The 23,405-nt window shown below is 44.7% G+C and overlaps 8 protein-coding genes across 20 annotated transcripts in view; 4 read left to right on the top strand and 4 right to left on the bottom strand.

Annotated features, from left to right (window-relative positions):
* Positions 1-134: 134 nt before the first annotated feature.
* On the top strand, positions 135-7,107 carry LOC108159256 (EH domain-binding protein 1). Of its 6 annotated transcripts, none has more exons than XM_017292392.2 (14): positions 136-234; positions 962-1,238; positions 1,673-1,880; positions 1,933-2,114; positions 2,181-2,380; positions 2,790-3,534; positions 3,602-3,804; positions 3,863-4,266; positions 4,426-4,527; positions 4,648-4,998; positions 5,063-5,183; positions 6,253-6,349; positions 6,415-6,603; positions 6,661-7,107. In XM_017292392.2, the coding sequence occupies exons 2-14, from the start codon at positions 1,135-1,137 to the stop codon at positions 6,740-6,742; spliced, it is 2,988 nt and encodes a 995-aa protein (XP_017147881.1). In that variant the 5' UTR covers positions 136-234; positions 962-1,134; the 3' UTR covers positions 6,743-7,107. The 6 variants fall into 6 exon arrangements, with proteins under 6 accessions (XP_017147875.1, XP_017147881.1, XP_017147880.1 ...); XM_017292391.2 differs by having other exon boundaries at positions 2,787-3,534; XM_017292390.2 differs by having other exon boundaries at positions 2,721-3,534.
* Positions 7,108-7,878: 771 nt separating this feature from the next.
* On the bottom strand, positions 7,879-9,690 carry LOC108159258 (phosphatidylinositol 4,5-bisphosphate 5-phosphatase A). Of its 3 annotated transcripts, none has more exons than XM_033391714.1 (3): positions 8,674-9,690; positions 8,349-8,612; positions 7,879-8,149 (listed from the first exon to the last, which is right to left on the bottom strand). In XM_033391714.1, the coding sequence occupies exons 1-3, from the start codon at positions 9,415-9,417 to the stop codon at positions 8,096-8,098; spliced, it is 1,062 nt and encodes a 353-aa protein (XP_033247605.1). In that variant the 5' UTR covers positions 9,418-9,690; the 3' UTR covers positions 7,879-8,095. The 3 variants fall into 3 exon arrangements, with proteins under 3 accessions (XP_033247605.1, XP_017147888.1, XP_017147887.1); XM_017292399.2 differs by having other exon boundaries at positions 7,879-8,273; positions 8,674-9,689; XM_017292398.2 differs by having other exon boundaries at positions 7,879-8,612; positions 8,674-9,689.
* Positions 9,691-9,806: 116 nt separating this feature from the next.
* LOC108159732 (nuclear inhibitor of protein phosphatase 1) lies at positions 9,807-11,679 on the top strand. The gene is made up of 5 exons (XM_017293266.2): positions 9,807-9,929; positions 9,992-10,206; positions 10,263-10,480; positions 10,540-11,113; positions 11,178-11,679. The coding sequence occupies exons 1-5, from the start codon at positions 9,901-9,903 to the stop codon at positions 11,297-11,299; spliced, it is 1,158 nt and encodes a 385-aa protein (XP_017148755.1). The 5' UTR covers positions 9,807-9,900; the 3' UTR covers positions 11,300-11,679.
* LOC108159731 (probable asparagine--tRNA ligase, mitochondrial) lies at positions 11,637-13,251 on the bottom strand. The gene is made up of 3 exons (XM_017293265.2): positions 13,094-13,251; positions 12,824-13,031; positions 11,637-12,764 (listed from the first exon to the last, which is right to left on the bottom strand). Exons 1-3 carry the CDS (start codon positions 13,181-13,183, stop codon positions 11,680-11,682), a joined length of 1,383 nt encoding a protein of 460 aa, XP_017148754.1. The 5' UTR covers positions 13,184-13,251; the 3' UTR covers positions 11,637-11,679.
* Positions 13,252-13,478: 227 nt separating this feature from the next.
* Positions 13,479-14,189, top strand: LOC108159733 (mediator of RNA polymerase II transcription subunit 9; the record flags this gene model as incomplete). The annotated part of the gene is made up of 3 exons (XM_017293267.2): positions 13,479-13,729; positions 13,877-13,940; positions 14,002-14,189. Coding segments are annotated over 3 exons (480 nt in total), but the record flags the coding sequence as incomplete, so codon positions are not given.
* On the top strand, positions 14,171-14,648 carry LOC117188215 (protein NCBP2AS2 homolog). Its single transcript, XM_033391715.1, has 2 exons — positions 14,171-14,363; positions 14,432-14,648. Exons 1-2 carry the CDS (start codon positions 14,191-14,193, stop codon positions 14,511-14,513), a joined length of 255 nt encoding a protein of 84 aa, XP_033247606.1. The 5' UTR covers positions 14,171-14,190; the 3' UTR covers positions 14,514-14,648.
* Positions 14,634-18,237, bottom strand: LOC108159730 (GTP-binding protein 1). 2 transcript variants are annotated; one of them, XM_017293262.2, is made up of 5 exons: positions 18,110-18,237; positions 16,883-17,273; positions 16,640-16,820; positions 16,239-16,581; positions 14,634-16,176 (listed from the first exon to the last, which is right to left on the bottom strand). In XM_017293262.2, the coding sequence occupies exons 2-5, from the start codon at positions 17,160-17,162 to the stop codon at positions 14,968-14,970; spliced, it is 2,013 nt and encodes a 670-aa protein (XP_017148751.1). In that variant the 5' UTR covers positions 17,163-17,273; positions 18,110-18,237; the 3' UTR covers positions 14,634-14,967. The 2 variants fall into 2 exon arrangements, with proteins under 2 accessions (XP_017148751.1, XP_033247604.1); XM_033391713.1 differs by lacking the exon at positions 18,110-18,237 and adding an exon at positions 17,354-17,462.
* Positions 18,238-22,454: 4,217 nt separating this feature from the next.
* The window catches only part of LOC108159195 (LIM and SH3 domain protein Lasp), a 57,777-nt gene continuing 56,826 nt past the window's right edge, over positions 22,455-23,405 (bottom strand). For all 5 annotated transcript variants that reach the window (XM_033390842.1, XM_033390843.1, XM_033390844.1 and 2 more), the window contains 3 exons: positions 23,107-23,242; positions 22,893-23,045; positions 22,455-22,829 (listed from right to left, as the gene is read on the bottom strand). In XM_033390842.1, the coding sequence (XP_033246733.1) occupies positions 22,712-22,829; positions 22,893-23,045; positions 23,107-23,242 (407 nt within the window). In that variant the 3' untranslated portion in view covers positions 22,455-22,711. The remainder of the gene's footprint in view (positions 22,830-22,892; positions 23,046-23,106; positions 23,243-23,405) is intronic.

Here is a 23,405-nt window from a genome sequence, read left to right as displayed (position 1 = left end):
ACAATTTGTTTGCGCGCAAATCAATTAAACCATTTCAACTATCGATAGCACTTTTCTTGTCTGCAGCCCTGAATATTGGACTTAGCTGTGTCTCTAGCAGTCTACACTTAACGTTTCATTGAATAATTGTTGTAGCCCTGGATTTGTTGTGCGAAGAATTCAGGAATTAAATATATGTAGTGCAGCCCTGGGATATTGTTTTGTGTGCGGAAAACTCGAGGAAAGGAATTAAATGTATGTTGGGCTGTGACAAGACCGATCTCGTGCAAGTCAAGAACACTCGCGAAGCCTCAAGAAGCAGTGTCGTTGCCCGTATCAAAGCATAGAAGGCCTTGAAAAGAATTCAGAGACCAAAACAAGAGTGACGTCATAATGGTGCTATTTATGTGTATATACAGACGAACATATTCATATATGTGGGATACAGAGTTTTGCTAAATATTGGATTGGCTAGTGAAATATACTGAAAAGCGACGCACGCAAACAAACACATACACAGGACCATTAATAGATACAAATACAAAACTAGCAATAAGCTGTAATTCTCTAAAGTATTTATAAGAAAAGCAACAAAAACGCGACAAAAGTGACAACTAAAGGTCACAAAAAACACAGTGCAATGGCAAAACAACAAATACTACTAAACGATACATAGCGTGCCGAGGGTGGGAGGGAGAATTGTGCGTATCCGTGTGTACTTCTGTTCGGGTCGAGTGTGTGTGTGTGCGTATGTATTTTTTGAATATTTTTGCAGACAACAAAGCGAGAGGAGACGAAATCCTTCACTGTTTAAAGCAAAAATCTCAAGTATCTCATGACCATGCAATCTGGATTGTATCTGAAGAGTGCACTCTCTTTGTATGAACGACCCAGAAATATAATCCAGATCATACATAGCATAGTGCCAGGCGTTGGCGTTTGAAGCACACTCTAATCAATTATTGCACTCTGTGCTTTTAAGGTCGACTGCAGCGGTAGCAGCTGATTTATGACAGGACATCATGCACTAAGGAGACTTAAGTCGACGTCACCCACAACGAGAATCGAAGCGGAGATAACTTTTATACAGAAGCCCCCACCACCCCCCTCAACATCCCAACAAAACGGTCCCACGAGGGTACCATAAGTGTCGTCATGGGCAGCGTCTGGAAGCGTTTACAGCGCAATTTCAAGCGAGCGGCAAAGTTCCAGTTCACCGCCTCCTACCACGACCTGCACCTAGAGACCACCGCCAAATGGTAAGTGATGTTATCTATGTATATCTATGGTTGGGATACAAGTATTCAGAGCTCTTCTGGACAGCCGAAAATGAGGAATTTCTCGTTTTCAAGTGGCCCATAAACCCCTTCACCAATATGAGTGTGCTTATATACTCGTACATGACCCCACTTCCTGTTGATATTAAAATTCTTTATGCAGACTGCTCTTTTTAATCATCATTTGCATATATGAACCAATATGTACAGGCATATCAGCTCAAGGGCCCACATATCTGTATAAATACGGTCATTTTCCGGGAACAAAAAATGTTATTCATTTCATTTATACATACATGAATTGTACGAGTATGTATAATAAGACCGCGTATGTTCTTAGAATAGATTCGAGTTGAAAGCACTTTCAGATTCCTCAGAAACAGATAATCCATATATTAATTGAATCTTCTTTGAAGGCGGCCATCAAATCTCTCCATTGTGTGGACAAGAAGATCGAGACGCGTAGCCAGTGCACCATTACCATGGGAGCCGGATATGATGAACCCCCTGGTGGGCAATATATCCTGGCCAGTGCCGGACAATCACACCATATCCGTCACCCTGTTCAAGGATCCCCGCACTCACGAGCTGGAGGATAAGGATTGGACCTTCGTCATCGAAGATGTGAGTGCGAAGTGGGCGGTAAAACACACACATTACTTATATCTTGTAACAGGTCACGCCCATGGGAAAGAAACGTGTGCTGGCCAGCGCCAGCATTAATATGCGAAGGTACGCAAGCATCGAATCTACTCAGCAGAGCTTTACATTGAGTCTTAAGCCGGTCTCGAAGAAGATAACCGCAGCCAGCCTGGAACTAACCATCAGCTGTGTCTTCCTCCGAGAGGGCAAGGCAACGTGAGTAGACACCGGCCGGGATCCAGAGATCCAGTAAAAATGTACATATGTATGTGTGTTTTGCAGAGATGAGGACATGCAGAGCGTTGTCTCAATGATGTCGGTGAATAACAACTGTGATGTGGCCCCGCTCGACGATCTGGAGGATATACCGGACCTCGAGAATTTCAGCGAAATCACGGACAATCTATATGATTTCACCCATCAACTGGAGCAGATGACAACGAGCCTCAATGGCTGCATAGATGTGGCCACGCCGCTAAGTGGTAAGTGCCGTCCGTTCATCCTTTGTATGCACAGACTCTTGATGTTTCGATGTTTTTCTAAATGTACGCAAAATAGATCAGACTAGATTAAGTATGTTAATTCTACTTTACTTAGTATATACTATATATATGTAACTCTTAGCTGTAGATACTATCTGTACAATAATTCCTCATACTCAAACAATGTTTATTTCCCTTTCTATCCAATTCACACCACTCCACACGTATCTTGAATGATTTACCCCGCAACTCTCGTATTCTTGTGCGTAAATTGTGTGTAAATGTAAATGTAAATTTCGTTATTCTTTTGCGTTTATTTTCCGTTTGTTACTCTGTGTAGTACCTTCGTTATCTGAAGATCCCACACCATTGGCCGAGTCCTTTAATCAATTGCATTTTGAACTAGAAGCCGATGGCGAAAGGGAAGCTTCGCATACGCTTGAATTGCCCGCAGCTTCTGCTGCTGCTGTCGAAGAGGGTTCGAAAACGCCCAACGGATTGCAGCCAGTGGTGGAGAGCACGCCCACCAGGGGCACGGGTGAAATCAGGCAAACGGATCAGCAGAAGACACCGGCAGGCTCACTGGGATACAATCACAGTGAGGGATTCGCCAAGGTGATCACATCCACACCGCTAGATCCAAAGGCAGCCACTGCCAAGGAGAGTGCGAAAGCAAAAATGGGAAGGGCTCTAAACTTCGACGCGAAGGAGGAGTCTCGCCCAGTTGTCGATCTACCGGCTGAGCCCAAGAAGGAGGAGACCGCGCAGAGCGTTAAGAACAACAGCACGGCCACTGAAGTTGCCCCACCAGAGCAGACCACAAGGAGCAGCAGGGATGCCTCGTCGAATGCGAAACGTGCCGAGCTGCAGCCGCTGAATCTGAAGAAGAGCTATGAGCCAGTAGCCCCTGCCCCCGCCCCAACGATTAATGATTCTGTCAAATCGCAGTCGAGTTCAGTGGCCGGTGGAATGAACAGCCTAAAGCCTGTCGAAAAGATTGTACTAAAGGAGAACACACCCGGCCAGGATCTGCTCGAGTGGTGCAAAGAAGTTACCAAAGACTATCCAAATGTAAAGGTTACAAACCTAACGACCAGCTGGCGCAACGGCATGGCATTCTGTGCCATCATCCATCATTTTGTCCCGGATCTGATGTGAGTGCTCTTTGAGATGCAACAGAGATCGTTCATCTTTCATTATAATCTTCTATCACTGTTGCAGCGACATGACGAAGCTGAGTGCCCACGATGTGGTTGGCAATTGTCGCATTGCCTTCGATGCGGCCGAATCGCTGGGCATACCCCGTGTCATTGAGCCGCGGGACATGAATCTGCTGACAGTGCCGGACAAGCTGGCTGTCATGACATATCTGCACCAGTTGCGGGCGCACTTTACCGGCAAGCAGCTGCAAATCGAACAAATCGGTATGTAAACTATTGAAGTTCTTATAAACAATCTATTTCACGGTGTGTCATCTCGCAGGTACAACCTCGGACGAGTCGAGCTACGTTATTGGCAACTACAAGTCGGACAATTTGTCGCAGAACCTCAACTTTTCGCATCTGAAGACGCAGCTGTTGCATCAGAATTCCTTCGACGATGACATCTTTTCGTTGGACAAAGCCCAGCAGCTGTCGCCGCAGAGCAAAAAGGATGTGAAGAACCTTATTCTGTACAACTCAAAGAATATCCTGGGCAAAGTGCTGTCGCCCACAAAGGACAAAAACTCGATCAACGCATCGCAGCATGCCAATCAGTCATGCCTGACGCCACCGCCGCCCCCGAGCCAGTTTGTGGAGGACGCCGATGAAAGCTCATTGAACGCTACGCAGGTGGGGGGCAAGGAGAATGCATCCCTATCGGTGCTGGATGCACACGCGGCCAATGTAAGTAGATGCCAGCAGCAGAGTAGTAGCTGTAGCTTTTGCAGTGCTTCGTTATGTTGCAGTTTTGAATTGATTTCATGTAGTTAAGCTTTTCGTTTCTGTAAATATGATTTGGTTTCTTTGTGTTTTTTTTTTGCTTTACTTTGGTTTGTTTTATAGCGAATTTTAACGCGCCACAAGGCAATGAGTGAAAAAGCTAAGCTTATGATGGAAAAGTTAAAGTTTTCCAACGGCAGCGGCGATCGCGGCGATGCGAACGACGTAAGTAGCTTTTGCCAGAGGCACAGTCCGCCCGCAGCGCAGCCTATCTCTTGCATGCATCGCGACGCCAAGCTAATCAATCAATTCTCACACAATTATCGGCTTTGTTTGCTTTCGCAGGAGGAGCGAAAGCAGCGGTTGCGGGAGCAGGCACGTCGCCTGATACTGGAGACACGCACCAAGACCGGAGGCGGCGGCGGCTCTATCGACAGTCCCACCAGCCCCACGAAGGGCAAGCGCTTTAACTTTTCGCCCGAGCGCACCATCTCGCCCATTCAGAATGGCTCCGACGATTTCTACTTCGAGAACCTGAAGAAAATTGACGAGGCGGAGCCAGGCAGTGGGGGAAACAAGATCAGTCCTAGTCATAGATTAAGCAATGCCCTATCCGGGGGAGTCAACATCAATGGCAGTCCCCTGCAATCGTTCAATGCGATTGTGGACCGCATCTCACCAAAGCACGAGAAGAGGGTAAGGAAAGATGGTCCTACACATTGAGATGTTCGTTTAATTCTCGTCTTCTGTGTTTCTGCAGGGCGAAAAGCTATCCTACATCGAGTCCGAACTGGAGGCCCTGGAGCGGGAGCAGGAGGCCATCGACCAGAAGGCCAGCAGTCTGGAGGCTAAGCTGCGCGCTGTGATGGGCGGCAATCCAAGTAATAATCGAACCAATCGGAACGGGAACCCGTTCCTTAGGCTAATCCGAAATAGTATTGGTGGTGGTGACTTAATTCGCATTAAGCTGCTCGATTCCGACGATGAAAGCTTGTTCGGTAGTAGAGCAGCATGCAGGGCGGGCATGGATACGGGCACCGGTAACGGTACCGGAACAACAAGCGGAGATGATGAAACCTCCAGCGATAGCGCCTGTATCTCGGGCGATGAGGTCCAGACCCTGGGCCAGACACGGCCGCGACCCCGCTCCCATTCCTGTTTTGTCAATGTGAATAAAGACCATCATCCATCGAACAGCCCCAACACCCATGAAAGCCATCAACATCACTTGCGGCCGCGACCACATCATGTGCATCATGTCGTGCCCTACAGTCATCTGCTAAGCAGTTCCGCCTCGGGCATGTCCTCCCAGCAGTCCTCCTATGACAATCTGCCAGCGTACAGCGACGATGATGATGCCCTGGCCATGGTAGCCACTGGACATGTGGCCTCCATTCGGCGGCAGCAGGATCGCCACAAGCGGCGCCACCATCAACGGCGCTCCCGCCGGCCCCACTCTCGCACCCATTGCGGTAAAGTGCCAGCCCGTCCATCCACTAGATTCATTGAGTTCCTAACTGCTTCCGCCATGCGCCGCTAGAACAGCACTACCCAACCGCCGCCTCACAACCGCCTGCCGCCGTTTTCGCAGCCTAATCCGCATCGCATCGCATCGCATCGCATCGTTCATACCTTGTACCTTCTGCTGTTTCCTGTCTGCTCTGTGCTGTTTGTTGTTTGCCGTTTGTTCGTTTTGTGTGTCTTTTGCTTTCCCTATTTAAAAATACCTGCTTCCGATTGTGTCTAACTTCGTTCGAAGGAATCTCTAAGCTTCAACCGTCTCACTAATTCTCACTAATCACAGAGTCTGCAATCTCTGCAACAGCTTTTAAAACCGCCGAAGGAGTCCTAGTTCTTAGACTACACTAAACTACAACTAGCATTTTTGAGATTATAGAAACCATACGTGTATGCATGCATTTTAATCCTAACACGTATCGTTCCCCACAGAAACCGAGGAAACGGAGGAGCAACTGCTATCGCAGTGGTTCACGTTGGTCAACAAAAAGAACGCACTGCTCAGGCGACAGATGCAGTTGAACATACTGTAAGTGTTTTCTATCTATATTTTCCCCGGCACGGATTACTCATGTGTGTTGGTTGTGCCCCCAGCGAACAAGAGAAAGATCTGGAGCGGAAGTTTACAATGCTTAATCAGGAACTGCGAGCGGCTCAATCTGTAGAGGACTGGCGCAAGACGGAGGTGCAGCGGGAGAAGGAGCGACTGCTGCTCGAAGAGCTGGTTACGATTGTGGACAAGCGGGATCAGCTGGTTCAACATCTGCATAATCAGGAAATTGCGTAAGCCATACTCGTCAGAAACTCGTATTTAAGACACTCATAATTTATTATTTGTAGCATTGAAGACGACCATGAGATAGCCAGGGAGCTGGAGCAAGTGGATATCAGCGGTGGGAAGGAAAAATGTGTTCTACAATAGAAATCGAAATTTTACGAAACTTGACTGGAGATTAATACTTATGAGTAGTACACACACGAACCCAAACCGAAACCCAAAACAAACACACACAATCTTATCTATGTAACTAGTTAGATATCTATGTATGTTTGTATGTTCTGTGGCACACGATGTGGCTCTGCTCTGTGGTTCGCTGTCGAGGCGATCGCTTGACCGAATCGAATCACAAATATGGACCGGACCATACATGGCCCTAGAAAATGGCTATAAAACAAAGAGTACTGTGACACTACGAAATTGCGTTTGTATTTAAGTAAAGAGTTCAATAATAAAATGATCAAAACGTCCGTTAGCAAACTAAGTATAACTCAAACACTGAACAGAAAGAAGGAAAGAAACCTTAAATGCAACAAGCACTACGCTACATTGGAAATCAGTGGAAAAATAACGAACAAATATTCATTTGAGATTCATTTGTAGTTCAAACGTAATTTCAAATCATTCATTTTGTTATTCTGTTTATTTCCTGTTTGGTGGTTGTTTGTGCCATCCCGACGACAACATCTGACGATCGATCATCATTCATAACATGAACGCTAGACGGAAGGAAAGAGAGGAGAGGAGAGGCAATTTTATGATAATTTTTACTGTAGCATTTACCCCCCAATTTACAAGAAACGCTTCATCCAAAAATATACATATGCATACACCTACACCTACATAAAAAAATATATATAGTATATATATTTATTATTATTATGAACCACTTTTGTGCAAAAAGGGAACTACATATGTATCTTACCTATATTAATTTTAAATTTTTATCCATACCTTACATATGCTCTAAGTTTAAGGCAAAGGCAAAGCGCTTTAATAATAATTTAAAGGTGGCTTATATACTTATATTATATACTACCCTACGTTGCCTGGCCCCCCTCCCAAGCAAATGTATGTAAAATATAAAGAACTGTTCAAACCGAAGGAACCGAACCCCTAGCTAATAAAGAATAGACAACGTGCCGATGTTGTACGAAACAAACCCAAACAAAAAACATTTCTGAATAAATATGCGTGTGCGTGCTGTTGTTTTTGTCAGTATTATATATAATTTATTTAAATAGATTTGAGAGCCGAATGATGAGTCAAATCGAATGATGCCAGTTGCCAGTCAAAAACAAGTCTTTATTCGATTAACAATTTTTGTAGAAAAATATCTTTGTCTAATACAAGGTATGATATGCAGCAGTTGGTCTTTATAGTTATTAAAATTTTTTTTTTAATTTTAACAAATATTTCATTAGATATATACTATATAAATTGCACTTGGAGTTTGACACTTGAGATATTGCTTGATTGAGTGATTGCTACTTAGACTTACAGAGATTCCTTCACATTGTACTCTTGATATATTCGTTTCACAGACTTTTTCTGTAAGGAAATCACATTCAATAATGGATATTGCTTAGATTCGACATTAAAAGCATTAACAGGGATATAACAATTAATTGACGTCATGGTTGCATCACCATTGCTCTAGCTGCGCATTAAACAACTACAAAAAGAAGCGAAAGCAGAGTTGAGAATAAGGCAAAGCTACAAGCATTATAAAGGCGAAGGTCAAACTAACATTTGGTGTGCCTGGGGTTGAGGCGCCGGCATGGGTCATTTCATGCAACTCCTCGTCGGTCTGATTAGCAGTCTCTACTTTGTAGTTGAATGTCGCAGATACGGGCTTGTGGTCGGAGAGCGTATACTCCATATTCGACTGATAAGACAGCTGGGTGGCGCTCAGAGTAACGCCCGGATAAATGTTGCGCTGCACGCGATGCAGGATCCTATCACACCAGGCCGGGCGCCGCTTCAGGTCGTAGTCATTGGTGCCCTCAATGAACTACAAGAAAATACAATTTTGTTATGTCAGATAAGGGAAATTAAATTGTGTTTTCAATCACCTTAAAAGTGGGCGCAAAGTTGGGGGCCTGCTCCTCCAGCAAGCTAAAGGCATTCCCCGTCTCCCTCAGCAGGTTCAACTGGTCCTGCTTGAGCAGCTCGTCATAGCGCATACCCTCTGCGGCGGTCCTCACGTCCCATGCACTGCTGTCGCCGGAGAGTCGGAAGTTGAGGTCACCAAACCAAAAGACAAAATCGTGGTCAAAGATCCGACGATAGCCCGAGGCTTGGTACTTGTGGTTGTCCACTATCTGGTGGTAGTCCTCAATACGTTCCTTCAGCTTGTCGTCGTGGGCCGCCAAATGGGAACACACAAAGACAGCTCCAGTTCCGTACAGACTGAGCCGGATGCTTACTGCGCCCTTGTTACCCCACAGCCCTCCTAGGCCTGTTCTGGTCGCCTCCGTTTCGATGTTCTTCATGTGGGGAATGTGCTTATGTTGGGTAAACATCGTTATCAGAATTCCCTGGAGCTGCTTCGAGTCCACCTTGAAGTACTCGTGATCCTGCAGATGGGAGGCTATTTTCAGCACCCACGGGTCGTCTTGGAAGATGTTCAGCACCTGCTTGGTGCTGACCTCCTGCATGCCTATGACGTAAATATCGGGCAGCTGGTTGCCCGGACAGTTGGTGGTTCCATTCAAGGCCAGCAGCGATGTCAGCGACAAATTTCTGGGCGAATGAGTTCCAACATTCCAGGTGAGCAGAAAGATGCACAGATCGGCGATCGCCGTAGTCGTAACCATTTTCGCGACTAATTAACTATGATTAATACAACAATACTACAATAATAGACGACGTCACAAAGATGAGTTCACGGAGATCCGGTTTTGGATTTTACAGCACGTCCAGGGCCGCCACTTGCAGCTTGTAGCTTAGGCACACACCTTCCAGCATTTAATTTCACAAACACAGTTTATTAATTGGATTAAAAACTCGCAGCCCCGTTATTATCTATAGAAGCGCAATGCAAAAAAAACGGTTCGCTTGTTTGTTTTCGTTTAATTGATATACGGTCTGACCAGTGTGACCGCGGATTTATCGTTAAAATATACCGTCCGACGAGAAATATACCAAAATATACCGTCTCATTTAAAAAATATACAAAAAATACCGAAAACTTTATGCTTTTTGCGGCCGCAAGTGTGTGCACACTGTTTCAGGATTGTGCATAAAAATAAACAAATCTTAATCAATTCTTTATCATCTGTTCAACATAAGTTAAACGCATGGCTAACAGCTACGACATACCCAGTTGGTCAGTAATTAAACGCAACATAGTCTGAACACATCAAATACACACAAACACACACATTTTAGGGCTGGAAAACCGCCGACGGGGCTCCACTTGGATGTTCTCAAGGATGAAAAACTAGTTCAAAAACTGATGGTTGATGATAAAAAATGCTATTTATTTGGTCGGAACAGTCAAATGAATGACTTTTGCATCGACCACGCGTCGTGCTCCCGCGTGCACGCGGCCTTTGTGTACCACAAGCACCTCAACATTACATACCTCGTGGACTTGGGTTCCAGTAAGTGTGCAACTCTTCAATATTGTGCGGAATAACACATTAATGGTCTTTCCCAGCTCATGGAACGTTCATTGGGACCCTTAGACTGGAGGCTCACAAGCCGACACAGCTTCAGATTAATAGCCAATTTCATTTCGGGGCTTCGACAAGGAACTACATCCTCCGCGAGCGACCGTCTGCCGGACAGCACACCAACATCATGGAGGATCTGCCCATCAGCGAGACCGGTGATGGAGCCTTGCTGGGTCTACCCGAAAGCCAAACTGAATTGGATGTGAGTTTAAAGTCATATCAGCATGTAAGCGAAGCCGATCACTGGACCTTCCCTTTTAGAATCTAACCGAGTACAACACGGCCCATAACAGGCGTATTTCAATGCTGGGCATTGACGATGACACCAACATGCGCAAGCAGAACGCATTGAAACAGGGGCGGCGGTGTCGTAATGTCACGTTTAATGACGAGGAGATCGTCATCAATCCAGAGGATGTAGACCCCAATGTGGGACGCTTCCGTAATCTTGTGCAGACCACAGTGGTGCCGGCCAAGCGGTCTCGGTACGATCTCAATCACATGGGCATCCATTCAGGGCACAGCAGCTTGGCGGCTGCCAATGCAGCCAGTGTGCAACAGATGTTTCAGCAGAGCCTGGCAGAAAATAAACATCATCAGCACCGAGACTTGGCAGCTTTGCAAACGTCTCCGCAGTCACCCACGAACTCACTATATCAGGGACTCCCAGAGGTTCACGGCAAGAGCGATCTAGAACCCATTTCTCCTCTAAGCATTAGCTCCAAGTTGGGCCTGCTTCTACCCAATCCCGCGCCCGAGGTGATGCCCGTTTTTGAAGAGGAGGTGGAACCTACTTCCACTTTGGCTCAAAAGTTGGCCGTTGCCAATGCAGGAGGTGAGTGATTTTAAAAGTTTTCCTCTTAAAGTTCCTCCTCAAATAATATTCTGTTTTGTTAAAGTGCGTCGCCATGCTGAGGATCCACACGATTCGAGTGGCGAGGGCGATGGTCTGGGACCACAGAAGAAGAAATACGCCAAGGAGGCTTGGCCGGGACGCAAGCCAATGCTGGGACAGTTGTAATTGAAATCCAATTGAGTTTCTACCTCTGATCAAAGAAGGCACAGCGACATAAACCGAAGCCTTCACAATTTAAGAGTCTTTCCAAGAATAATCGGTAATTATATAAAACATAAAGCAATTATGTTCCCACACAATGATCTGGATCAGCGATCGGCAAGGCTCTATCTTATGTGAATAGGAAAGTGCAATGCTGCCGCTCTCGTACACGCGCACTGGTACAGTGGTTGGCACCAATAAAATGTTCCGTTGCAGCACGTGAATGTGTGCGTGCCGATCACTGATCTGGATCGACGACAGTTGCGATCCAAGCCATCCCCCAAAGTAATGCAAGTTTATATAGTTGTCAACAATAAAAAGTACATATTTTTCATTCACATTAATCACATTTTGCAGCTGTGTGGATATCGGGGAAATGGTATCACATCCCGTATGTTCTTAACACCCGTCACGAGCTGCAGATATCGCTCAAAGCCCATGCCAAAGCCGCCCGTAGGGATCCCTCCGTATTTTCGCAGGTCCACATACCACGACAAGTCCTTGGGAAACTGTGGATGGGAGCTCAAAGTGGCTGCATCGCTCTCACGCAAGCTGCCACCACACAATTCCCCCACAGCTGGCATCAGCAGGTCTAGGGCGTGGACACGATCCGGATTATTGCGAGTGATTTTCATGTAAAAAGGCTTTTGCTGGGTGGGCCAATCTACAACGAAGACGGGAGTGCCGCAGTGGGACACAAGAAAAAGTTCCTGGTCCTTGGTAAAGCCCTCGTCCAAGCTGATGGGCGTCTTTAGGCTCTCCTTGTTGGCCAGGAGCACGTGGAGAGCATCATCGTAGCTCATGATCGTCCATGGAACAGTCAGCCAAGGCAGATCCGAGCTAGCATTGGCATTGCGCTGGCAGAAGTGCAAGTCCTCTGAGCTCGTCTCCAGTACGCGATTTGTAATGGACTTAAGCATCTGCTCAATAAATTTCGCTAGCTTCTCCAGCTCATCCAAATGCGCCAGCTCGGCTTCAAACATATAGAACTCGGCTAAATGCAATGGCGACTTGGAGTTCTCGGCTCGAAAGGCGGGGGCTAGACAATACGTGTTGCCCAGGCCATAGGTCATGGCCTCCAGATGCAGTTGTCCCGAGACGGAAAGAAAGACCTTGCTGTCGAAATAGCTTTGTTCTGCTGGTACATTGGGCCGGGCCATTTGCTTAAGCAGTTCCTCCGAGTCAGGCTGTACGCGGAAAACCTCACCGGCACCCTCACAATCGTTGGTGGTCATCAGAGGAGTGTTGATTTGCACAAAATCCAGCTCATCCATGTAGTCATGTATGGCTTTCTGAGCCTTGTGTCTGATTCGCATCTGGGCGGCTACGTAGTCGACACGGGAGCGGAGATGCAGATGCTCTCGAACATATTCCGGTGCGTGTTTCTGCTTGGGGGTGAAAGGATAGCCATCCTGCAGGTGTCCTTCGGCTTTCCGAAAAGAAAAAGGTTTGATAAGCGCAACAGGCTTAAACAGTCACAAGATTTACCCAGTGATTCCACGCGATCTGCATGCAGCTCAAAGTTTCCGTTAGGTGCCACTTGGATCTGTCCCACAGCCGAGATGACGCTGCCCGGTGTTAGGTTTTGTGTTTCTGGATTGCGTGGCACAACGACTTGGAATCTGCTGCTCGACGATCCATCATCAATGTCCAGAAATGTGTTGTTCTTCAACCGGCGAATGTTTTTTATCCAGCCCTGCCATTGATAAGACTGTTATGACTATGTAACCAGTTGAAACTTAGAATCAGGGCATTTACCCGAACACCGAGTGAGTCGCCTCGCTTATTTGACTTGGCTATATGACTTATTCGCTGAGAGCTACAGTAAAACCGTCTAATAAGTAACATATTTTGTATTTAAGCAAAACAGCGGAATACTATACTTCAATAGAGAATTGGTTCTACTTCTAGTTCATTCCAGGGATGCATCGGATAGATAACAAATCGCAATAGAGTCACCCGCGTAGTTCGTTTTTCGCAAAAATTGAAATAGCCGAAAGCTGGTTATAATATTAATTAATAAGTTACCTTTACACACCACAAATAATGCATCCATGTAATTTTATTTTCCGCCATCTAAATATTTTCCGCATTTACGTCAAGTCGTTGAACTGTTTAAATAGAGGGGGCTTAAGTGGGCTAAGTTCGATTATACGAGACGACGCTGGCATTGAAATTTTCTTCTTTTATAATGGAATTGTCGCCAAACAATCAAATCGAGGACAGAAAACCCAATCTTACAGCCGACGGACTCGTGCAAACCTCCAACTCGCCCTTCGAGCCGACTATATCGCAGGAGACGCAGACCTCCAACGGCATCGGCACCCAGTGCCAGCTGACGGTCGACCAACTGGACATCGAGATTCTGCCGATCATCTACGACGTGGTGCGCTGGTAGGTTCTGCGGTGTCCGCGGTGGCAATGTTCGAAATGTCAATCGTTTGAATACTTACATGTATTGGATATGTACATACATATTTCCGAAAGGCGCAATTCACTCGAATCTCTTACATAATACATACATGCTTTTATCTCTTTCAGCGTGGAAAAGGATCCACTTGAAAACGCTGTGAAGCTGCGCGAGTCCCAGGACTGCAACCACAAGGTGGGAAGAGCGTAGCCCAGAGATAAAGTATAGATGTAACTCAATATATTAAACTTTGCAGATCTTTGAACTGCAGAAGCGTTTCGAGTCCGCGCGCGAGCAAATAAGGCAGCTCCCCGGCATCGACTACAACAAAGACGAGCAGTTGCAACGTCTCGAACTGCTGCGGAATCAACTTAAGCTGAAGCAGCAGCTCATACGCAAGTACAAGGACACGGAATTCTAGGGGCACGGCACAGGAGCACGCGCGATGGTACTGCGACTACTGATGCGGTATCTGGCCAACAATGAGCAGCTTATCCAGCGCATGGCAGACAGCTATCCCATGCGTCGGGCTGCACAGCTGGTCGTCTCCCTCATGTTCCGGACCAAGAGCCTGGCCAGGGAGCAGGGGCTGCACGAGATGACGCCGGAGCGGTTCAAGTGAGTACAGCAGCAGGACAGACCCCCAAGACAGCGACTATAGTCTGATAATCCTTTGTGCATTTCAGGTCGTTCGTCAGTATGTTCAAGAACAATGTAAAACAGGAGCTGGAGGGTGTGAAGAAGGATCTGAAAAACAGGAAAGATTAAACATCTGGCGACGTTGGCATCTGTAAACAGAAACGGGGAAAGCAAAATTATAGTCAGACATACTCTAGGAACCTTTCAGTAAACTCCGAAGAGATGGAGAAATCAATAAAGCAGCCGATCTAAGTTGTGAAATCACTTGTTTAATGTCCATTAACTTCTCCGTTAAGTAACTTATATTTATAGTCAAAAATAATAAATTCAATGTGCAGTGAAATCGGTGAATCTTAAGTCTAGGAACAGAAGAACAAATTCGATTTGTCAACTCATTTGACAGTGGAGTGGACGAGAACGGAAAACGGTCCAATTCATTACAGGCCAAATGTCTGTTTTTTGGATTCCAGTAGCAAAATAGTTTCTATCTTTTCAACTTTTTAACTGATTGGGTCGCCGGACTTTGGCAGAGTTTTTCAAATACATTTGCTTACAGAACTAGAAAGAACAAAGGAAACGGTTCTCACTCCGGGCACGCCGTGGAGGCAGCCGAGGACGGTGCCTCACCGCCGGGAAGCGGTAGCGTTAGGGCTGCAGAGCCGTTGGATTGATTCGTCCCGGGCAGTGGCGAGCGATTGTTTCGTTTCCGCTTGCCGCCTCGACGGCTGCCGCCCTCGCGCTTGTCGCCATTCAGCTTCTCCTCGCCACAGTCCTTGCTGCAACTAGCTCCGGAGGAGCTTCCCTGGCCCTGCAGTCGATTGTTGGTGCCATTGCTTCCGCCGTTCTGAGATCGGGATTGCATCTTGGCAGGCTTGGGGCGGTAAGGAGAAGCGGCTGCGTGGGGCATGGGTCGCAGGATGTTACCCACTGCCTTGGTGCGTCCCTCGCGGAATACCAGACGCTGACCGGGTCGTATGTACTCCGGCTGCTTGATGAAGCGGAACTTCACTTGGGCCTTGTCGCCCGTGCGGAGGCAGTCCCGCGACATATGTATGATGGATGCCGTCTGGCGTATGCTGCCGCAATGGACCATCGCCTGGTATCTGGCTGAAATGGTGGTGGGGTGATGGAGCACCAGAATCTCTCCCTCGAACTCCCAGCAGGCCTGGGGCTTCAATTCCGGCGACACCATTACCATCCCCTTCCTCAGGTAGGCCCGCTTAATCTTCTTCAGGGCGAAGCTTGCCGTCTGACCACAGCGCACGCGTGCCACGTTCATCCTCTTCCGGTGTATGCTCTTGATAGTGATCGGCACAAAGGCCCCCACTGCATCAGGGCCAAGCATGAGACCGTCGTTCAACTTGATGGTGCCTTGGAGGCAAGTTCCCGAGACTACCGTGCCGACGCCTGGCACAGAGTAGACATCGTCGATCTGGAACTCGGCTGGTAGACTCTCGGAGCCGGCCATCCGCGTGCTCAGCAGATTAAGGAACTTTTTCAACAGCTCCAGGTTGTCTCCGGTCACATTGGACACCTGGAAAATGGGGCACAGACGCTCGCTGACGAAGTTCGTGGCACTAAGGACGACGTCGTCCTGGGTGCGCACCACCACGGGCACCTTGCGGCACCCCTGTGACTTGAGCATCTTAAATAGCATCTTCATGTTGTCTAGTAACACGTTGGCAGGACACATGTCGATCTTAGTGACCACCACGAAGACGGGCACGGCCAGGGCCAGGGCCAAGCCTAAGTGCTCTTTGGTCATTCCAATGATGCCAGCATTAGCCCCGATCTGAAACGAGGGGGGATTAATGGGCGGTTCCATAGAGTGCCAGGCAGGGGTAGAAGTCTCACCATCAACATCCCGAAGTCTGGAGCATGTCCAGTCATGCCGAAGACTGTGGTTTTAAGGTAGCGCTCGTGCCCTGCCAGATCGATGAAGGTGATGACCTTGGCAGAGTTCTCGCAGATTTTGACCCAGTCCAGGTGTCCATGGTCCGGCTTGTTGACCACGTTGCCCACCCCATCGAAGCCCAGTATGTCGTTGCCCACGGAGCTGGTGCGTCCGCTCTCAATTTCGTGCTTGTGCCGAAAGAGTCGCTGGCGCGCATGACCGCGTCCATTGTCCAGCTCCCCATGGGTGAGCACGCCCAGCAGGGTGGACTTGCCAGCGTCCACATTACCCACAACGGCCACTCTGGAAGATTCGAATGTTAGATTCGGAATAGTCGCCAATGGTTACTCGTTCTGCTTACCGTATCTCCATGAAATCAGTCGTCTCGATGTGCTTCCGTATGAGGAACTGCGCCGTCTGTCCCTTTTCTGCCCGCCGCTCACGCAGCTTGACCACGTCGGCATCAATGTTGGCTGCCAGCAGATGCAACGTGCTCACGGAGGCATCGAATTGCTCCGGATTCAGACCCTTATCGCTGCCATCTGCGGAGGAGTCGGAACAGGGAGTCACATGTACGGGCCATTGAACCGGAAATATGACTCACCCTCGCCAACGCCAATCTCGTAGATGGTCTCCCCACAATTGACCGCTATGCGATCAAGGAGCCGCTTCTGGAGCAGCTCCATTTGACCCTCATTCGGCTCCACCAGCACATCCTTGCCTCGAATGCTGGAGTAGTCGATGGTCAGGCTGGCCATCTGCTGCGGCAAACCATCCACGTTGAAGATGTTGCTCCGGGCCGTCTTAATGCCCACGCCCACGCCCGCACCAGCCATGGGGGTAGGCGGGACGCTCTGTATGTTATTCATACTATTGCTATGCATTGGTTGCTGTCTAGTGTTAGGATCACGGTCTACTGTATGCTTGGAATCATTTCCTCTCAGATGTGTCTGCGTGAGTGCGGGATGATGCTGATGCGTGATGTTTGATTGATTCTGCAATGGGAAAAAGTGGAAGAAGCACATGCGGCTGGTCAGATGAGAATTACTAGTCTGAGCTCGACCCCGAGCCTGACCTATCCTACGCCCATCTGGATGAGTAAATGCAGTGTCTGGTTACGCGTGCAGCTTGCTTGCATCTCGATTGCGAAGTAAACGCAAAGAAGCGACGGCCCCTGCATTTATACCCCAGCGCATGGGCTGATGCAATTTGAAGAGCGGTTTGGGGAAATCTGAAGCCCAGGATGATGAAATACTAGCTCCCTATCGAAAAGCATGCGAATTTCGTTGGAAATCGTAGTCGCCAGGGAATATACAACTGTCTTTGTTGTTCAACAGCTGATCTTTCTATTTTTACATAACGAAACACAGATGAAAGTGCGCATATTTTATGGTTGACACCAAACAACAGATTCTAAAATCGTTTATTTTTAGCGGCAAACAATGAAATGAATTCATACATATCATACATGTACTTCATGTACATGTACATACATATGACAAACTTGACAAACGAAACAAACACAACATTTGTTGTCTTGCGCCATTTTTTGTTTTCCTTTGCAAATTGCGAACTTATTCTGGCGGGACGATACGGGAGGGACGGTAAAAAGCGGCGGCTGCTGCCATTGAGTAACGTAACGCACAAGAAATCAGCTGAATTATCACCTGAAACCACTCACACGCACACACCTACAATAATGTCGTGTGCTCAGGAGAAAAGAAAAGTGAAAGGATGTTTTGTCTTTGTTGTTTTTGCAGGCAAATGAAGAAGATGCGACAGAAACAAATAGATGACGATGCTGGGTCCCGTCCCGCAAGCTCCCACTTACAATTCATGTAGTTCCTCACCGGCGGTTTCTTCGGCCTTTTTGTATTGAAATATATAAAATTTTAGCACGGTTTTTGTTAATTTTGGAATTTGTTGTTGCAAGCCACGTACATTAGTTAAAATATACCGTCCGACCCTCGGAAATATACCGAAATATACCGTCTCATTTCTAAAATATGCCGTAAATATACTGACGAATTCAAGTTCATTTTACATATTCCTCGATTTTGATATTCCGTCGAATATTACCAGCTATATAGAATATTTAGCCATGCCCACATAATTTTATACGATTAATGAATCAATTTTCTACAAGATTGGATAGTTTTTAATCCTTGCTTTTATTGTATTTTGACTAAAACATAGCTTAAATAAATTAGTTCAACAAAAAAATCAGTCGCAATGTTGCTGGTATTTGAAGACATGATGCGTGTATAGGCCTTTGTGCACCCTATTTTGTTAATTTTATATGAAGATCTAACGTAATTTATTAAGACCTTTTCTCAAATTGATATTTTTTAGACATATTCGAGAACATTATTAGTATCTTGTATAAATTTATGTCGATCCTGATACCTACTGAGCCTTGGAAGACAAACGTATTCACAATTCTATAACATTCATTTCCCCCAGGGTATGTGTGCATTAGCAACATGTTTGTGTATGGAATGAGACTCATTGTTGCTAAAGCGAACTGCGGCGAACTGCGGCGAATTAAAAAAAAACGACCAATTCCTCATATTCTTTGTTCCGTTGAATAATACTATCTATATAGAACATTTAGCCATGCCCACTCAATTTTGTACGATTGATGAATCAAGTCTATACATGATTGGCCTATTCGAAATACTTGCTTTTATTGGATTTCTATATAACATTGAAAATTAAATTAATAATTGACAAAAATACCATTTAGCACTAAAAAACACCACATGAGAGCGCGGCGAAAGCCAGTTTTTATAGTATGTCCCTCAGAACAGCACCGAAATATACGGTCTCATTTTCAAAATATACCGAGTGGTGTGCGCCAAATCTAACTTTTTTGAATGTGAGCGACAAGGATTTAAATGTTGTCAACCGGGCCTTTATCTATGCCCACATAATTTAATACGATTAATGAATCAATTTTCTACTTAACTGGCCAGTTTTTAGTCCTTGCTTTTATTGTATTTTGACTAAACAAGGTTTAAACAAAATAGTTCAACAAAAAAACAGTTGCAGTGTTGCTGGTAAATTAGCAACATTTGTGTATGGAATGAGACTCATTGTTGCAAAAGCAAAACTGCGGCGAATTCAAATTCGATTCAAAAAACGACCAATTCCTCATATTCTTTTTTCCGTTAAATAATACTATCTATATGGAAAATTTAGCCATGACCACTCAATTTTATACGATTGATGAATCAATTCTATACATGATTGGCCTATTCGAAATACTTGCATTTATTGGATTTTTATACAACATTGAAAATTAAATTAATAGATTGATGAAATTGACAAAAATACCATTTAGCACTAAAAAACACCACATGGGAGCGCGGCGAAAACCAGTTTCTACAGTATGACCCTCAGAAATATACCGAAATATACCGTCTCATTAAAAGAATATACCGTAAATATTTTACATATTCCTCGTTTTTGATCTTCCGTCGAATATTACAAGCTGTATAGAGTTCTCAGCTTTGCCCACTTAGCTTTATCCCATCGATGAAAACATTTTCTACATTTTTAACAACTTTAAAGTGCTTGTAAATATTGTATTTTGACTAAAACACGGCTTACAAGTAAATGTTCCTCATTGTTGTCAACCGGGTAAAAAAGGTCTTTACCCGATTCAAGTTCGGTTATCGATACTATCGACTTGATACGAGTGGTGCGCGCCAAATATAAATTTTTTGAATGTGAGCGACAAGGATTTAAATTTTGTCAGCCTTGCCATTACCGATTCAAAATATACCGTAAATATACCGATGAAAAAACGAACTTAGCCCACTTAAAACGCCTTTTTAAACAGGATAACAACTTTAATTAAGCCGCAAAAAAAAAAATACTAATAATAATAATAATTCTTCTTGTAGATCCATCCTTCATTCATCTTTACTTAACAAAAAAGACCACGAATCTCTTCGAGATTCATAATTTTCGTGGAGGGTACTAAAATACCCAATAGTCGGCAATGGGCTAATATTTTCTGTCTATGATCATATTCATTGATTTTGATATTCGGTTAAATATTTCTCCATAGCTAAAACTTTTAGTCCTGAACACATAGTTTTATTCACTTGCCGAATCAATTTTCTACAAGCTATGCTACTTGAACACTTGTTGCTTATCAATCGGTGGTACCTTTATCATGTTTTATAGCCTACCTTTATAACCTATTTCCTTTAATTATTACTTATTATTATTATGGTTTCCAAGCTGATTTTAAACATTACCAAATGTTACCAAATTGAAATGTTTGGTACATATTCATGCTTATGATTTTTTTTCTATATATTTATTTCGATACCTATTCTTGGTCTCTGTAAGAAGACCATAAACTGCGAAATTTCATTGAAATAGCTTCAAACCAGAGACTGACTACTTTCTGCATTCATTGAAGTATCCCACGAACATTTTCTCTATTCTATAATATCCTTTTCTATATCCAGGGTATGCGGAATATTGATGATGTTGTTGCCATGTTGAGGGACAGTGCTGCTCTTTTCTCGAGCTTCTTTCAAATCCTGCTTATGGAAGTTTCAAGACCCTATATTTTTTAACATACCTTTAAAAATGAATTTTTAATTGATTGAAATCAACACATTGATGCACATATTCAAAATTCTTCAGCGCCATCTGTTGGTATTTACATGAACTCTGAAAAAAGTGTTGTAAAGGGCTGTGTTCCAACAACCGTCGCTGTTAGCCGATTTTGAATTTTGTTAAATGCTCAACTCTACGATATTCTATCAACGAATAAAACACTTCAACGATTAAATTGAAAGTTTACACATTTATTATACACTCATTACACATAAATAAGGTTGTTACGAGTAAAATGGTATATGTATCCGACTCATTTTCATTAACACCTCTCTGCACTTTCCAAGTACGGTCCGTTCAAATCGAGTGTCATCTGCTACACGACCTTCTAGTTTACGGCTCGAATTCATTCTTTGGTATTGAGCGGGATATTCAAATTTCTGGACAATAATTCAAATTACATCTAAATATTTCCTCTAAGATTTTGCGTATTAAATTTAGGTATGCACGTATGTATGTACATACATACACATATAGTACCTATAAGTATGTTTCTGGTATGTGCTTTGCTTTCGACTATACAACTTGGGCCATTCGCCAATTGATATTTTGATAGTACACCATTCCTTTAAATTCCATTGTGCTGCAATAGTTTGTGGATTTTTTAATCTCCATATACTCGTATTTATAAGACATTTAATAGACATCTACATATGTTATGTATATTGCACGACGGCTAATGGATTGACTGTGTCTTTCCAACGCGTTTAAATAGGGTACATTCAGAGTTAAAATTCTCAAAATCCAGAGACAAAAAAAAGCGTCCGCTGTGTTCTCAATTTTCTTGTGGACTCTTATGCATAATAAACCGCATGTAAAACTAATGTATAACCCGCAGCAACTATTACTCTGTGTGTGCCTCTAGTGTTTCTCTGATTATTTAATAGTTGTTTTTGTTTTCGTTTAATTTTGAAATGGTCCCGACTAATACATACATATGAGAAACCTAGGGACGTGCCGGCTGTCAGTGCACGATGGGCTTCTGCAACAAAAATAGTTTGTTGGCGTGTCAAAAAAAAAATGGATAAGAATTATGGCAAAGTGTTTCTAATTCTATGTAAGCAAAAATTGCACAATGTGTAGTAAATATTCATGTTTTGTTTGGATATTTTTTTGTTTGTTTTTCTGTTTTTGTTATGTGTTGAACATTACATCTAGAGTTTTCAAATAACAATCATATTCATATTTATATTTTGTAATTTAAAAAAAAAAATTAAATTACCATTACACATACATACATATATAATTAACAATAAATTCCATTCGGCATTCCATTCGGAACAAGTGCCAAACCTTCAAAAAATCAGTACAATTTCGTCATAAAACTATGTATCTTCTACCTCAATCCCCTATTGGGAGTAAAATTTAACTTTTCAAAAATTACAAAATTATTGCTTTTGATTTGGTTTCCATTGGGTTGCGTTTTTAAATTCTCTCAATTAAAATAAATCAAGCCACGTAAATCAAAGTAAATCGATTCAGAAATTGATCCCAACTCGGGCTCAATAGAAAGAGAAACGAAACGCATAAGAAATTATAAATAGGGTTTTTATATTTAAGCAAACTATATACAGGATTTAATGTAGAAATGACTAGAGTAAAGAATACGATTTAACTAAAATTATACAATATGTACAAATGAGTCATCGAGTCTGTAACTTAGGCAATTTTTTGGGAGGCTCAGCGCCCTCTTATACTCTATAGGAAATCCTCGGGATTCGGTTTAGTGTTGCGTTCTTTGGTTCTTTCTGGAAAAAAAAGCACATTATGCAATGGAGGGGCATCCTCCAATTGCTTAGAGCACATGCAGATTCTCGCAGCTCTTGGACTTGGAATCCCTGGTCCAGACACGTCCCAACAGTCCTTTGACCTTCAGGCTGGTGGAGGTTCGGGAGCCGCGATATTTACGGGGACTGCAATAGAAGAGACAGGCCGATTAGTGTGGTTCCAAAGCTCTGAATATCCCGTGGACTCACCTGCTTTGGGAGCTTCCTGGTGGCGTGCCGGGGGCCTCGCCCAGAGGCCCGCCCAGCGGTCCCAGCGGGCTGTTGGCATTCAGGCAGCCAGCGTTCAGCGGTGAGCAGGCGCGACGCTTCGACTTTCTAATCGAACGCTTCCGGAACAGATCTCTGAGGAATGACAGCAACATTAGTAAGATGAAAATTGAGTATAGAGCCACGAATGACCCACCTGGACTTCTCGGGGTTCTCCAGCTTGAGGCGTATCTGCGAGAGCAGTCCCACCAGCAGCTCGTCCACGTTGTGATTGATGCCCACCGAAGTCTCGATGAATTTACAATCGTAGGCTGTGGCCATGGCCTTTCCCTCTGCAAGTGGTCGAAGGAGAGTGAGAGGTTAAGTGAAAATGCGTGGAAATTATGGCCAAGGAATCACAGCCAAGCTCAGGCGGCATCACCCATCACCCATTAAACATTACCCAGTTAATCAAATCAAATGGCTTCGCTTAGTTAACTCTGAGTTGGTGGTCAT

This window comes from Drosophila miranda, chromosome 3 (genome assembly GCF_003369915.1).
Source record: "Drosophila miranda strain MSH22 chromosome 3, D.miranda_PacBio2.1, whole genome shotgun sequence".
Lineage (NCBI taxonomy): Eukaryota > Metazoa > Arthropoda > Insecta > Diptera > Drosophilidae > Drosophila > Drosophila miranda.
The sequence above is the reverse complement of the archived record's forward strand: the minus strand, read 5'-3'. Positions and strand labels throughout refer to the sequence as shown.